The sequence below is a fragment of the Lottia gigantea genome (genome assembly GCF_000327385.1).
Source record: "Lottia gigantea unplaced genomic scaffold LOTGIsca_86, whole genome shotgun sequence".
Classification (NCBI taxonomy): Eukaryota; Metazoa; Mollusca; class Gastropoda; family Lottiidae; genus Lottia; species Lottia gigantea.
Window position 1 is genome coordinate 904745 of NW_008710834.1, and position 14854 is coordinate 919598.

The 14854-nt window shown below is 34.5% G+C and overlaps 2 protein-coding genes across 2 annotated transcripts; one reads left to right on the forward strand and one right to left on the reverse strand.

Moving 5' to 3' along the window:
* Nucleotides 1-264: 264 nt before the first annotated feature.
* On the reverse strand, nucleotides 265-1029 carry LOTGIDRAFT_169517 (hypothetical protein; the record flags this gene model as incomplete). The annotated part of the gene is made up of 2 exons (XM_009067800.1): nucleotides 265-333; nucleotides 790-1029. 2 exons carry the CDS (start codon nucleotides 1027-1029, stop codon nucleotides 265-267), a joined length of 309 nt encoding a protein of 102 aa, XP_009066048.1.
* A 3851-nt stretch (nucleotides 1030-4880) lies between these two features.
* On the forward strand, nucleotides 4881-6310 carry LOTGIDRAFT_133689 (hypothetical protein; the record flags this gene model as incomplete). The annotated part of the gene is made up of 2 exons (XM_009067801.1): nucleotides 4881-5089; nucleotides 5740-6310. Coding segments are annotated over 2 exons (780 nt in total), but the record flags the coding sequence as incomplete, so codon positions are not given.
* Between the last annotated feature and the right edge of the window lie 8544 nt (nucleotides 6311-14854).

Consider the following 14854-nt stretch of genomic DNA (forward strand, 5'->3'; position numbering starts at 1 on the left):
CTATGATTCTGAAATAAAATTGTTTTGTATAAGCTTATATATGGTACTCAATATGTCTTCAATTTTTAAATATAGACATGACAACTTGATAAAAATAGAAACTACAAGTACAATCTGTCTTATTTGATAAGCTTATTTCATAATAACAAGGTAACCGACATGGTAGAAGTAAACAGGTAAGATTTATTTTACTTCCTCACTCATAAGTTGTGTTATGCAAATTCTTGAATGAAATGAGGTTACCACAAACCAATTTAAATTCTTTCAAAATGAACAAGAGTTTAAATTGAATATTTTATAGTTTAATATTCTGGAGTGTAGGGGAATATTTTCCTACAGGGAAATAAAATGACATCATTTAAATGACCTAATTAATATGTATGGTTTTATTTCGAGTTTATCATAAAATATACTCTAAAACTGAATCATGCCATTCACATGTTTCATGCAACTCTTACTCTTAGAAATTCTGAAGAAAATTGTAAAATATTGACCAATCAGGTTGAAAATGAGGCTTGGATGACATCACTTTTCTCCAGTCATGTTAATTCAAGATATAGATAGCCATGTTTTAGCTGAAAACTGACTAATAATCTCTATATCAACTTAAATAAGTGCTAATGAACAATTATATGAAACATACACCCATTAGAGCATCATTTCTTATTCAAATGGGGCTTAATTTATACAATATGGCTGCCACATAAATGGAACTGTCAATGACATTACAAGACATTCACCACAGTAGTCTGACACCTTCCACACAACATCAAAGAAAATCACACCTACCTGAGGTGTTGTCATTTGCAACTGTTTTTGCAGATATCCCCTGTCTTTCTCAACTTCCATTAACTTGGCTTGGCTCCGAGATAAAGCTTCCTGAGTTTCACCAAGTGTTTCCATCAACTTATCCCTTTCATCCAACATGTTCACCATCAACTGTTCAAAATTAGAGTCCTCCCCACAATCCTGGGAGTCTCTGTCATTAGTGCCATCCTCAGAGATGGTCGGCATTACATCGCACATCATCTTGGCGACTTATTTATTATCGATGCACGTCTAACACAATATAAACTGTGGGATCCAACCTAAAAGTTGGGGATGGTGTTGGAAGAAGTTTACTCCAAGACCATTCAAATGTTCACAGATTTGCAGTCCTCCAAGACTCCACTTACAATATATATATTCCGTTCAAACGTTTCATAAGTCCGACAAAACAATGAACTTTCCGACGCTTCATCAATGTGGTCTTCTAACACCTACAAAAGGTGTAATTCTCTTGAAATACCGGCTACTCATTTCCGTCACATTATCAAAGAAGCCATTTTCTTTTAGAAAGTGGGTCAATCCCATAATTCCATTAGCAGGTGCGATAACTCTGATTGGTTAATCATATTACTTTCTTGATACATTTCTTGTAATAGTTTATGGGATTAATATTTAAGATTGAAGTCGTACAAAATAAGTAAAGGGTAGAATTTTCCGTATTCCATAGATTCAAAAGTAAGTTTAATACATGTCATGGGTTAATTTGTGCAGAATTTTGTGCTTTGCTCCAACTACCAATAAATTACGTCACTGACCAACAGGTGGCGCTAGTCTATAAACAATAATGGCCGAAAACCAAAACTCTTTAAAAATGTAGAAGTATGGGTCATATTAGGGGGGTTTACGAGACACGCCAAGATGCCAAGGGTTACCAAGAAAGAGAGAAGACTCGCTCGTTGTGAGAACATGGCGATAAATGGTATTCTATCTTTTACTTTATAGTTTTTTATCATTTGTAACAGCCGGGTTTCGAATGATTTTTTGGAAAGTAGGTCAACAAATCGAAAGTAGATGTTACTGTCTTTGGCAAGCAAATGCCTCCCACCCTAAGGTGACTTTGATTAATCCTCTCTGGTCGAACTTGTCAAATCGCGTGTTCGATTCTCTAAAAAGCAAGAGTCAACCTGAGCTTTTAGCTGGGTCAAACATTAGTCTACTTCACAGTAGTTTCTACTCTAAATTATTAAATCTTTATGAATCTCCTTTTCAACATCAGTGATATTAGCCCAGTATATTCCTGATGACATGCCTTTGAAGGATCATTATCCAGTGATTATCACTTCTCTTTGATCTGTCTGATCATCAAATAATTAACTAATTGAAAATCTGTTGATCTTTAATCCATTCTTGTGATACTTGACAATAAATAGAAAGGAGATTCTACCATTTTATAACTCAGATCAATCCCTTACAATTAAGAATGATGTGAATGGCCTATTTATTAATCTATGGTGTTTCCCCAAACTCATCATTATGGTTTTCAAATGACTTTATTTGTCTTGTATGTTGAGAGATATTGACCTAAGTTAAATACACTTGGAATTGAAATTGTCAACATAAACTAAAATATTTAGTTTAAAGGAGACTTTTTAACTGTGATTTCATGGTGAACTGTAGAGTTTGATTGTATAGAAAAGTAATCCCTCTTTTATTGGTATTTCTAAAAGTACTTCGAAATATATTTTCCTGTAATTTTATCAATAAAAGCCGATTAAAAATTAATTTTTCATTTAATATAATCCGTACATAACGTCTTGAAGGAATTGTAAAGATGTTTTATAAACTTTTTATGTGTATTGGGGACACTAATAGCTTTAATTTGCACCATTCCAGTTTTCAATCAGCTGTCTGTTGGTCTTGCATTTCCACTAACACTAGGTATTTAATGACGTCACTAATGCAAAAGCTGCTAATAACTTATGACGTCATATAAGATTAAGCATTTCTATAAATATAGAAACAACCGACATTAGGCAGAAAATTTGGAATGATGCAAATAAAAGGAATTCATGGCTCTAATACACAAGTTTAGAACTCTTATTTCATAAAATTTCTTTTAGTTTTTCTGAAAATTGTTAGGGGTCATTTTGATTCAGTCATTACAGCTGGTAAGCCTAGTATTTCAAACCCCACTGATATTTTTTACATGTTCCAATGATATAAAAAAAAATTTCAGATGTTAAATTTGGCTTAGTGAGTTAGATGCTTGCTCGCTAACCTGAGGGTCTGGGGTTCAATCCCGACATAGGTCGAGAAACTACCTTCAGTTTTTCAACCCAGTAAAGGAGGGCTGACATAGAAAAAGCGTCTAGTTGTTAAGATAGGACTTTAAACTGAGACCCTGTTTGCATGTTAAAGATTCCTCGACAGTTGGAAATCAAGAATAGCAGGCTAATGCCGCTGTCCTGGCAAAATTTCCCTCATTGTGTACCCAACATGGCGTTGCCGTCTTCATTAGCCCACATGGTGCAGAAAAGTAGGACTAAAATCTCCATTCATTTCATTTCAGATGTTACATTGGGTGATTTTGCCAATGCTTCAATGAACAATCCCAGTGCCCATGTTAGAAAGAGTGTAGTTAATGCCCAGTTGGATGGTAAGTTTAAACTTGATAGAAATACTCACCTAAATGTTTGTGTTACAGTGAAACTTAACTTCCATAGCACTTTATTGTTGAATTGCAGATAAACCTGAATTCAAATTTTGATTCTGAAAGGTGATACAGATGGACTGTATCTGCTGACATTTAGTTACATCAGAACTATGAGGCCTGACGGACGGAATTGAATTTTTAATGATATGACTTTATTCCAAATGGTGCATATTCATAATGATTTTAATATGCCCACATTATAATGTGGTGATTCCAAAAAGACAAAACAGGCAGCAATAACCAATCACAGAAGACTTTTTGATGGGAATACCAATACCACTAGTAGTACAGCGATTCATTTGATGTATACTGAACTTGGTGTAATAAATAATAAAACTTGACATCAAATACCATAGAGAGTACAGTTTTCATCCGATTAAATTTGACAAGTTTTTGATCATCGGAATTTGAGTTATTGCCCTTGACTTAGTAAAAACGCATCAAAATTTGTTGGCGATATAGGTGACAGTTTATGTCAGAATTTATAATGTGTGTTTGTTTAAATCAGCAATATCTTGCACAAATTAGATTTTTGGTATGATTTGACATAGGTTGGTGACCGACCTTGATATACTGAAAATGTATCAGGAAAGTGGGCGTATCTTGCTAGACAACCACTTGTTTTTTTTTAATTTCAGCTAAGAATCTGAATATGACATCTAAAGTAGGCAAAGAGGATCTTAGTTGGTTTGAGAAGGATTTAGATGAATTTGAGATAGTTGACGAAACAACTGAAGAATCAAACAATCAAGGTACACCTTAGCTCCAAACCATACAAATTAGAAATAAAGTTTGTAAATATTGATATATTAAAACAAAAAGTGCAGTATGTTGGTGCTTGCTGTTAGACTGCACACAGTGAGATTCTTGGGTAACATCTTTGTCATGCAGTGTACAATGGGGTACTGCTAGGACAATGGCACCACTTTCACTTATTCTTTCAGCCGATGAGAGATGTGTAAGATGTACTACCTACGACTGGGGCTGACCACTCGCTCCTTCATACCTATAACCATCTTCACAATTGCAATAGCCACCTTTCTTGTATCACGGAATGCATTTATTTGATTGGATTGTATGCCAGCACATACAGCCAATCATAGCCAGCACTCAAAAGATTTGTTTATGTTAACATTATGGTTTATTATTAACTGCAGTTCTGTCCAGGACATAGCTGTATTCACTAACATACAATCCAACCAAATCGCTGCATTTACAAACTTCTCTGATACAAGAAAAGGAGCCATAGTAGTCAAGGCATAAAGACAAAGTTCTTAATAGCTTGTCATTGAGAAGATGTTAGGATTGGGGCTCACTCATTTCCCCATTGTAAATATGTTTTTCGAATAATTTCTATTCATAATAATTAAATCATTCTGTGTTCTAAACAGAAAATGATCAGGCAGAACCAGCATCACCAAGAAAAGTTAATAGAGTAAGGAAAGGGAGAGAACTCTGTAGAAAGAAAGGGATAGATTATCCAGTAGATTTATGGTATCAATTATCATACTATGTCTATCCTGAATCTGTTTCCGTCTTCTCCAGACTGTGTAAATCAACCAATCAAATTGTCTGTACTGTTGCCTTCTGGAAAAATCTATACCAAAGGTTAGAAAATTTCTTTTGTTGTTTCTTTAAATTTCAATAAACTTTAGGGCTTTGAAGAGATAATGATGAATTTTAGGACGCATTCTAGAATCAATTTACAATTTTTTTATTTGAAAAAGTGCATTTAGCAAGAGGTAAAATGTAAAGATTTTGCTGTGTCACAAACCAAGGGTAGAAAAGTTGCATAAGATTAATTATGTGGAATAAATGTTTTTGTTTTCTATTTTTCAAAGTATCATCTTCACAATGTCAAGCTCTTATGTACTTCATCCTATACCTTGACTGCAATAGCCACCTTTCTTGTATCACAGATTGCAACAATTGGATTGGATTGTATGCCAGTGATAACAGCCAATCATAGCTATCAACAGACAGATCATTAACATTATGGCTTATTGGTTACAGACATTCTGTTGAAGACTCTAATTGTCTGTATTTGCTAGCATATAATACAACAAACATACTTCTGTAATACAAGAAAGGTGGCTATTGCAGTCAAGGTATAAGACGAAGTTAGTAATAGCTTGACATGGTGAAGATGTCAAAGTATCTGCAGAACAAAGAACAAAGACCTAGTTTGCTACAGATTTGAACACTTTTAAAGATCCCTTTCGAATAAGTTTATAAAACCCCCTTTCATTATATTTCAGGTTTTACAATAAGGAAATCAAACTCCCTAAAACTTTACAACCTCTTTGTTTAGAGAGGATACATAGTCTTCAACCCAATGTTGTTCGAGCACTGTATCATTTTTACCAACCATTTATAGATAGGCTTAATCCAGCCAGTACATTTGAAGCTGAGCCACACAAACTGATTGGTCGAAGATGTCTGCTCTATTGGTACCAACCGGTGAAAAATATGTGGAACTTTTGCTTCAAATTGGTGCGACCAGGAATGTCTTGTCGAACAGTCTGTAAAAACCAACGGACTTATATTGACAATTATGACGATATATTTTACAATGTTGAAGAAGGGTGTACCATATTACAAGTGACTTGTTCCCATTTTCTATCTTTACCGATAGCTATGGGACAAATTTTAAACCATGTGCACCTAACTGTATCTGGGCAGGGCTTTCGGTACCATACTCTACGTTTGGTGTTTGATACTCGCTATCAGCATAATCGCGATGCTGTAGGTACTACTGTTGTTTTAGATTCTGTTGTGAATATCAAAGTCATTCCATGGTGGGACCCAAAATATCCTTTTAGTTCATAACATATCATCTGATGGTGTTAGATTTGTTACATTATTTTGTATTTCATTACCGAAATGTCATAATCTATTTTTCTTTGAAAGACATTGTCTGACATGTTATGGCCAACCTATACTTGTCCGTCGGTCATTTGTGCTTCCTTGTTGGTCATGTCCGGCATATAGAGCCAAATCAACAGCTCTGGTTTAAGGGATGCAGCTGTGTTCACTTATTGCTACAGCCCATAACCTCTGGTGTCAGCTTTCAGTCTGTTTGATTTGATAAATTAAGCGAGATATTGATGAGTCCATACAGGATTTGATTTCCTCCAATCATTGCCAATGTGACAATATCTAGCTAGATGAATTCAGTTGAAATAGCTAACCTAAACATTGCAAGGCTTGTTTTCCTGCAATTAACCAAATTCATACCACGAGGCAGTAATCTCTTACAATATTATCATTCTCAAAGACAGTTACGCAGTTTTGACTTCATTGGCTTCTTTTCTAGTATTAAGGAATTCAGAAATTTGATTGGATTGTACAACAGTCAATACAGCCAATCAGAGCCCTCAACATGAAGACTGAACGTTAATGTTTATGGTTGACATACTTAATCTCAAGGGCTCTGATTGGCTGCTTTTACTAGCGTACAATCTAACCAAATCATTGCATTTACAAATGATTTAAGAAAAGAGTTGATGAAGTCAAGGTATTAGACACAGCTTGACATTGAGAAGATGAGGCAGTTCTGATTGAAAACTTCATCTTATTGGCGATGTTTGCACATAAAAATGCTGTAAACATCCCTGAAATGACAGCAGATATGTTGTTGAAAAGTAGAGGTACTAGATGTCAGAATTTAATTCTGAAAAGAGCTACAAGCATCTGAGTTTCAGGTCCATCGGCTGGTGAAGGAAATTTTTATTTGATCACATCCCTTTACCAAATTGTAGAGTGGTAACACTATAAAACAAATCAGCAATTTTAACATCATGAAATACTGTTTATGAGTCTTAACCCTTAATGTAAATTGTGACCAAGTGTCGAAGTTTTCTTCATGTTAATGTTTAGGGTTGTGACTTACGCAGGAATCAAAACGAACATATTTTTAAATGTTCTGCAGCATTCAGTATAAGATAAATCCTGCCGTACAATTCCTTCCTTAAAAATAATGTTGGAAATATGTTTATTGTAATGTTTGTTGTTAAAAGTTGTTTATTGGACAGATTAATAAAAATATGTGTTTAATACTGCATTTATCTGTAAGAATTTCACCAGACCTTCAAATTAGCTAAAAACGTGTTGTTGGAGATTACCGAGGACAGATGAAAGCCCAATCTGATGATCAGCCCTAGAAGGCATCCCCTCGGGCCGCACTCTCCCATGCTATTTGCCACTATAGGCATCAAATATATTGATGGGAGCCACAGACCAGAAGGTCAAGTTTGGCCCAAGGTCGAATCCCTGCATAGGTCAAGATAATACTTTTGGATATAGATCGATAGCCAATAACAATTTGGTCAAACGAACAACGAAGCCGAATTATGTAAGAATGATAGTGTATATAATGCACTAAACGTCTTCCGGACCCCCTGCTGCGAATTGAGATAAAAAAAAAACAATAATTCTCTTGATAAAATATAGATTGGTACAACATCCAGTGTATATCCAACTATTGGGCGTATCTGGTGGGTAATTTGTCTGGCATTGGGCATTCTAAACTTCTCAAAGAAATTCAACTTTGTTTCTAATCGTACCAATGATGTTTGATCTAGCGAAAATTTTTGGGTAGTATTTGGCAGTACAGTATCACAAAGTTTTGTCAAAATCGAGCAAGAACACTCTTACAGTGTTTACAAGCTCAAAATTGAATATGTTTTCAAGAACAATGGCAATAACTCAATCAAATATTTTGATGAAGAAATTTCACCAAGTTTCCTCAAAATCTGCCAAGAATTGTGCCTTCTTTAGTGTTAACGAGCTAAAAACAAGTCTTAGAACAAGGGAAAGAATGCATAAAAAACATTTTCCGCTTTCGATAGGCTTCATCCTTGGATGATAATGAACACTAACACCAAGTTTCGTCGGAGTGTTTACTAGCAATTGTGGACGGACAGTCATGGGTGACGCTATAAAAATAGATCATGAGCAACCGACGTTAAAACCAATTTGTTTTTAATTGTCTCTCAAATCAACCCCCAAAAATGGCAAATTGTCCCTTTAAAACAGATTAACATATTTCATGTAGATTGATGAAATATTAAAACTTTAAAGTTATAAGCTTATAGAAGAAATTTTTCAATAAGAGAAAATTTGTATTTTGAAGACATTGTTGTCATTTCTGAAACTATCAGTAGACGTATGTTACTCTGTCTATCATGCTACCATTTGATTTTTCGTATTATATACAACTCAATAACAATATAAAAATAAACCTATCGACAGATGATTTACATTTCGCCACTGAATAACATAATTTCTAATGATTACTGTCAATAAATAAACAAGTGGTTGCCTACCAAGATACGCCCACTTTCCTGATACATTTTCAGTATATCAAGGGTAGTCTCTATTGTGTTCACAACCAAATTTTGATGCGTTTTTCATATGTCAAGGGCAATAAAATCGTTCATCGAAAAATTCGAACTGGTCCATTATCTCATGAATATAAATGTTCACACCAAATTTCATTCAAATCAGATAAAAACTGTTGTCTCTATTGCGTTCACAAACCAATTGTGGACGGGCGGACGGACAGGGGCGACGGCAATATGCGTCCACATTTCCATGTGGGCGTATAAAAACAATTTTCGTTTTTGTTAGTTGATGTATCTTAAAGCAAACAGCAGTCGTCCAAAGTTGAAATGTTAGTTAAAATAAAACATCTCGTTTGACTTCACGAGGACTATAAAGTTTAAGCCTCTGCACGTAGTTAACACACGTAGTATTTTAAACGCTTAATTTAAAACAAACTTGACACCGGAAAAGTTGAACATCACAAAAATCAATTTGTAATATATTTTGTTTTGGGAATACTTGACTTGTGCAAAAATTTATAACCTTGGGATTCTAGTATTGGTGATCTTTTCAGGTAAAATAAATTTTTCGTTGAATAAATAATTTAGTTTGCTCATTTCATATCATATCATAGCCTAATCTGAATTTTTGTCCACAAGCAGAGCGTTCTGCAGTCATAAACCTATATGACTTAAATATTTCATCTCGTTAGACCAATGGATCCATGCCGCGAATGTCCGGCCATTGTCAAATGCAGAAATTACGCGAATACATTTTGATTACAAAATGTCGATGGTGGCAAAATAGAATACTTCACAATATTTTCGGAGGCCATTTGTCATTGGTAATAGTTTCGAAAGGCTTGTTCGAAAAAACAGAAAACATAGTAGTTGCAGAGTTTTTGTCGTTTTTCTTAACACCTCTATTGCCCCTTTGTTCGTTAGCGCTTTCGAACATTCCATTCTGATAACCTACCCAGTAAAATGCGTCAAATGTAACTGGAAGAACCGATTTGAAAAATCCGAATCTAGACCTTTGGGTACCAAAACCTTCGACCTGAGAATTTGTGCATTATCATTGTAGCCTTATATTATAATGTAAAGACTTGTTGCTGGCAACAAACATTAATAGTCCAACCAAACAGCTGTAACTTTCAAACGGTCTGGAATTCGTATAACACGTTGTCATCATGAAATATGAAAGAGGGATTTAGTTTTCACAATATTTTATGTATTTGGGATATTGCTCTTGATTTAGTTAATGAAAGGGACAGGATCGCCATCCGTTTGACCAATTGTACGTAGGACTCAGAAACGGGAATGTTTTTTTTAGCTAAGTTTATCAGTAATAGTGTTCACATATCACTGTCGAAATTTGAAAATATTTTTACATATATTCAAGACACAAATCATGATGTTTCTGTATATATTGATTAAAATACACAGATTGTACAGATTATGTTTCAGTATTATGTTGATTAAAATACACAAATTGTACAGATGGGGTTTCAGTATATATTGATTAAAATACACAGATTGTACAGATGATGTTTCTGTATATATTGATTAAAATACACAGATTGTACAGATGATGTTTCAGTATATGTTGATTAAAATACATAGATTGTACAGATATGTTTCAGTATATATTGATTAATATACACAGATTGTACAGATGATGTTTCTGTATATATTGATTAAAATACACAGATTGTACAGATGATGTTTCAGTATATGTTGATTAAAATATACAGATCGTACAGATTATGTTTCTGTATGTATTAATTAAAATACACAGATTGTAAAGATGATGTTTCTGTATATATTGATTAAAAAAAACACAGATTGTACAGATGATGTTTCTCTTTGGTTGCTAACAACGGTACGGATATGATAAGACACAATGGATGCGCTAGTTTTTTTGTATTTTTAAGCCAATGATGGCCATGTTTTTTAAGCCCATTTTTATTTTTTGTACCGTCGCGGTGCAAATAGCTACGGCCATACATCAAACCTATTAGTATCTGTAAGAATTTCGGCAGGTCTTCTAATTTACTACAACCATAGTTGGATGTGACTTACGAGGACAGATAATTTAATGATTAAACTTAGTTTGCGATATCAGCATCCGCTGGAAGCGAACGTTAACTTGTCATCTACCAAACAACTATTAATCTTAGATTTCGGGGAAGGGAGGGTTTGATTCTCCCAAATGTACAGGCCTAGGGTGGAACAAACACTTTATTTAGAAATTAGGATTAAGGGTCTTGATATTGGGTTTTCTTCTGATTCTGATTCTGATCTGAAATGAGAAAAAAATATCTCCCAATGGGCGAGAAGTATAGTATCTGTTATGTACTGATTGTTTTTAGTTTACTATGAACAATATTATCATTTAAGTTCTTATTTTTTGAATATGCAACTATCATTTTCTGCTTATAGACATGGGAGAATTTCTCTTGAAGGCTCTTATAGTGGGCACGAACTATCTTGCTTGCTTGATTGCTGGTTGTATTGAACGGGACAACAAAGGGTGCTATGCCTACATTAGTCCTATAGGTTTTGCTGTATCCAATGTCTCAATCCAATGGGTTTCCCTAGATTGACGGAATTTGGTAGTTTCATCTTCGGGCAAGTCAATTTCTATGCGCTCAATTGGGATTAGGGTGAGATCGTCTATTGAATGGTCGTTGAGGTTGAAATGATTGGAAACAGGCTTGTCTTTCTTTAATTTGATATCCGATCTATGAGCATTAAAACGAGTTCGTAAATTATTCTTAGTTTCTCCTACATATTGTTTGGGGCATTTATTGCATGAAATTAAATATTTTACATGCAAGTGGGTCAAATGGACAGAGGGGCAACACCTCACGTTCCCACTCTGCCATGAAAAGGTTGGCGTACGAAGGGGCAAATCGTTTGCCCATAGCTGGCCCTGAAGTTTGTAAATATGTTTTACCATTAAATGTGAAATCGCTTCGACTAAGACAAATCTCTGGTATACCGCTGGTATCATTCATGTACTTTCTTCAATCAAGTCATTGATTATATAAGAATTTAACTCAATTTATTCTCTTGTTATAAAATGAAATGTGACGAAGAATATTGGAATTCATTCCCTTCGGACGCTAATTAATCAGTCCTGATCGTCTTGAAAGGGGGAGTAATTATCTAAAGGCAGTCCATCCTTGTTTAAAAAAATGTTTTATCATTTTGAAATTCATTTAAACGTGTTTTAGAATGAATGAGAAGTAAAAGGGAAAGGGAAAATAATGAATAGATAGTTTATGCATGGATAGATATATAGTTTGTCTCTGTCTACTGGCTGCCCCGTGTACTACAGGCAGTCGAAAAAGAACAGGCTAATGCCGCTGTCCTGGCAGAAATTTCCCTCATCGCATGGCGTTGTCCGTCTTCATTAGCTCACATGGTGCAGAAAAGTAGGACGTAAAACTCCATTAATTTCATTTAACTTTTTTGTCTACTGGCTGGCCCTGGGCAAAACTTCAAACTACCTGGCATACAGTTTTCACAAGTCATCCGTATTTATTTATATTTGCTTAAAAAAGTGACTTATTCTCACGGTCACTGGATCGGCACGAGGACTCAGATTAAAAGTCGTTTATTCATCAATAACGTTCTTTTCTAGTTCATTGCAATTATACCTTCAATCTTTGCATTAAACTTTGCATAACGTGCATTTACAGACCCATTTTTAAAGAAATTAAAAGAACTTAATAATTGGGATTAAAATTAGCTACAATTTTATGGATCAGTGAAGACCTGATAAAAACATATAAACTTAATTTGGAAATAAGAAGTGTGAACCAATATATCATTAAACTATTATTTTATTAGGAGCTGCCTTAAATGTTACTGTCACCTGTCACATTTTATCAGTATTGGAGAATCAGCGACGTGTAAGGGAGTATTGATTCAAAAGTGAATTTGCTTTGTGTAGTCGAAAAACAGCATCATCAAGTAAAATTCAGAGATTGCATGGAAGAAAAATTAAAATTTTGGAAAGCTCAAAACAAGCTCGTTGATCAGTAAGGTAATTTATATTTGAAAACTATTATTACATATTGACAATAATACTTTATTCACGGAATGACGTTGCTGAAAATTGGTGTAGAACTAAGGGATTGTAAAGAGGTTTTCTAGTTGTATCGGGGATACTATAGTATAGATTTGCATCATCATCGTCAGACGTCGGTGGGTTTTGAAATACCAATGCAGTTAACCACGGACATCTAGATGATGCAAAAAGAAGACATTAATGGTCTCGATACACATAAAGTCCAGAAAAGCTCTACACAACCTCCTTCAGTCAGGATTCGGAATTTTAAAAGTGATGTCTAACCCACTTTAGGGATCATGGAGGCAAGTATTTCAAATATTACAGATTGACAACTTTGTCAACATAGAGTTTGCAGAGTGTGGTTTTTTGATGTCACTTTTTCGTCAGAGTACGTGATGGGTCAACAAGTCAATGGAAAATATCGTTTAAAATAATTGAAGGACCTCCAAATTTGCTGTCGCTACATGGCAGGCAACTTTGTATTGCTGGGCTCTGCTCAACCAGAGTTTAATGCAATTGGTTCAAGAGTCAAAAGATGATAGTATTTTCCTTAACACCCACGCCGCTTACACTACCTAGCGACCACAGAGAGCTCAGAATGTATTTTTTTAATGTAATTTCACAAATATTAACAATGAAATATCCATAGAAGTATAAGGGTTGGAATTTTACGTCTAAAACAAACACACTTAACTCAAAGAAATCACTCACAGTTCGGACTGAAAATTCCCCTCTGTAACATTTTTAAGTCCAATAACATTTTTTTTCGTGGAATGGTATTTTCATCAAGACAAATACACAGGCCCGTAGTTCCAAAAGACAAATTTCATTACTTCAACTAAACACCATACCCACTGCCCCTCCGAATATAGTTACGTGTTCCCCCGAAAATCCTAGACACACAGCTGTTACTGCCAGAAATTGCAACCTAATCTAGATTGTAAATGTTTAGATTTTCTATGCCCTTACTCATTTGTTAAGTTTGGTCTGTCTTCATTAGCCCACATGGTGCAGAAAAGTAGGACGTAAAACTCCATTTCATTTCATTTTGTTTGGTAGTTCCACTTTCATACTAGAAAATAGTTTGAGAAAATGTTAATATTAATAACATTACGCATAGTCCACGAGAAAAATGTCAAAATTAGTTATCAGCAGTAATCTAAATAACAGTACGTAGGGGGTCTGCCATCTGTATAGGTATATACAAATTTGCTCTCAATTCGCAATGTTAAAGTGATAACCCGACGTCTTGCTTATCTGATGCCTTGGAAACAAAGTACTAATATAAAACAAAAATATACGCTCTCTCTTCTCTCATGTACAAGTCCATGTTCACTGGTAATAATTTAACTCGAGTGAGATATTATAGGAAAAGTAGACGTCGGATTTTTCATTCTAAAAAGTGATGTGGATTTATCGAGCTTTATCGGCTGGCAAAGCGATTATTTTCCATTTTGACGATTACTCCTGCGATTCTTTTGCAATAATTTAGGAATAAAATTATAATTTACAAGTGAACAGTATTTAGTATCATTATTAATATTCCAAGGTCAGTAAAAAAAAAAAAGTTCTTTTTATATGGTATTTTATCTATAGTATTAAAACAACTTGATTCATGTTGTTACTCAGGTTTGCGCATCGGAGTAACAGCATGATTCAAGTTCTGTTTTAATATATTCCATATCGCTCTACAATTGTATATTGAACACTTTTTAACAGTGAAAATAGTTTATTATTGTATTTATCATTTAGATTTAAAGGGGTTGAAAAGAGGTTGTATAACTGTTTTATGTATATCGGGGAAAATTATGGCTTCTAGTTGCTATATACCTATATATACGACTGTCACAAACGCTGCTAATATAATATGTCTTTTAAGTGTCTTTAACTACGTTTATAGTCTGCGATATCAGCATCATTTGCAAACAGAAGTTAATTTGTCATCATCCAACCAACCAATCTTAAAAA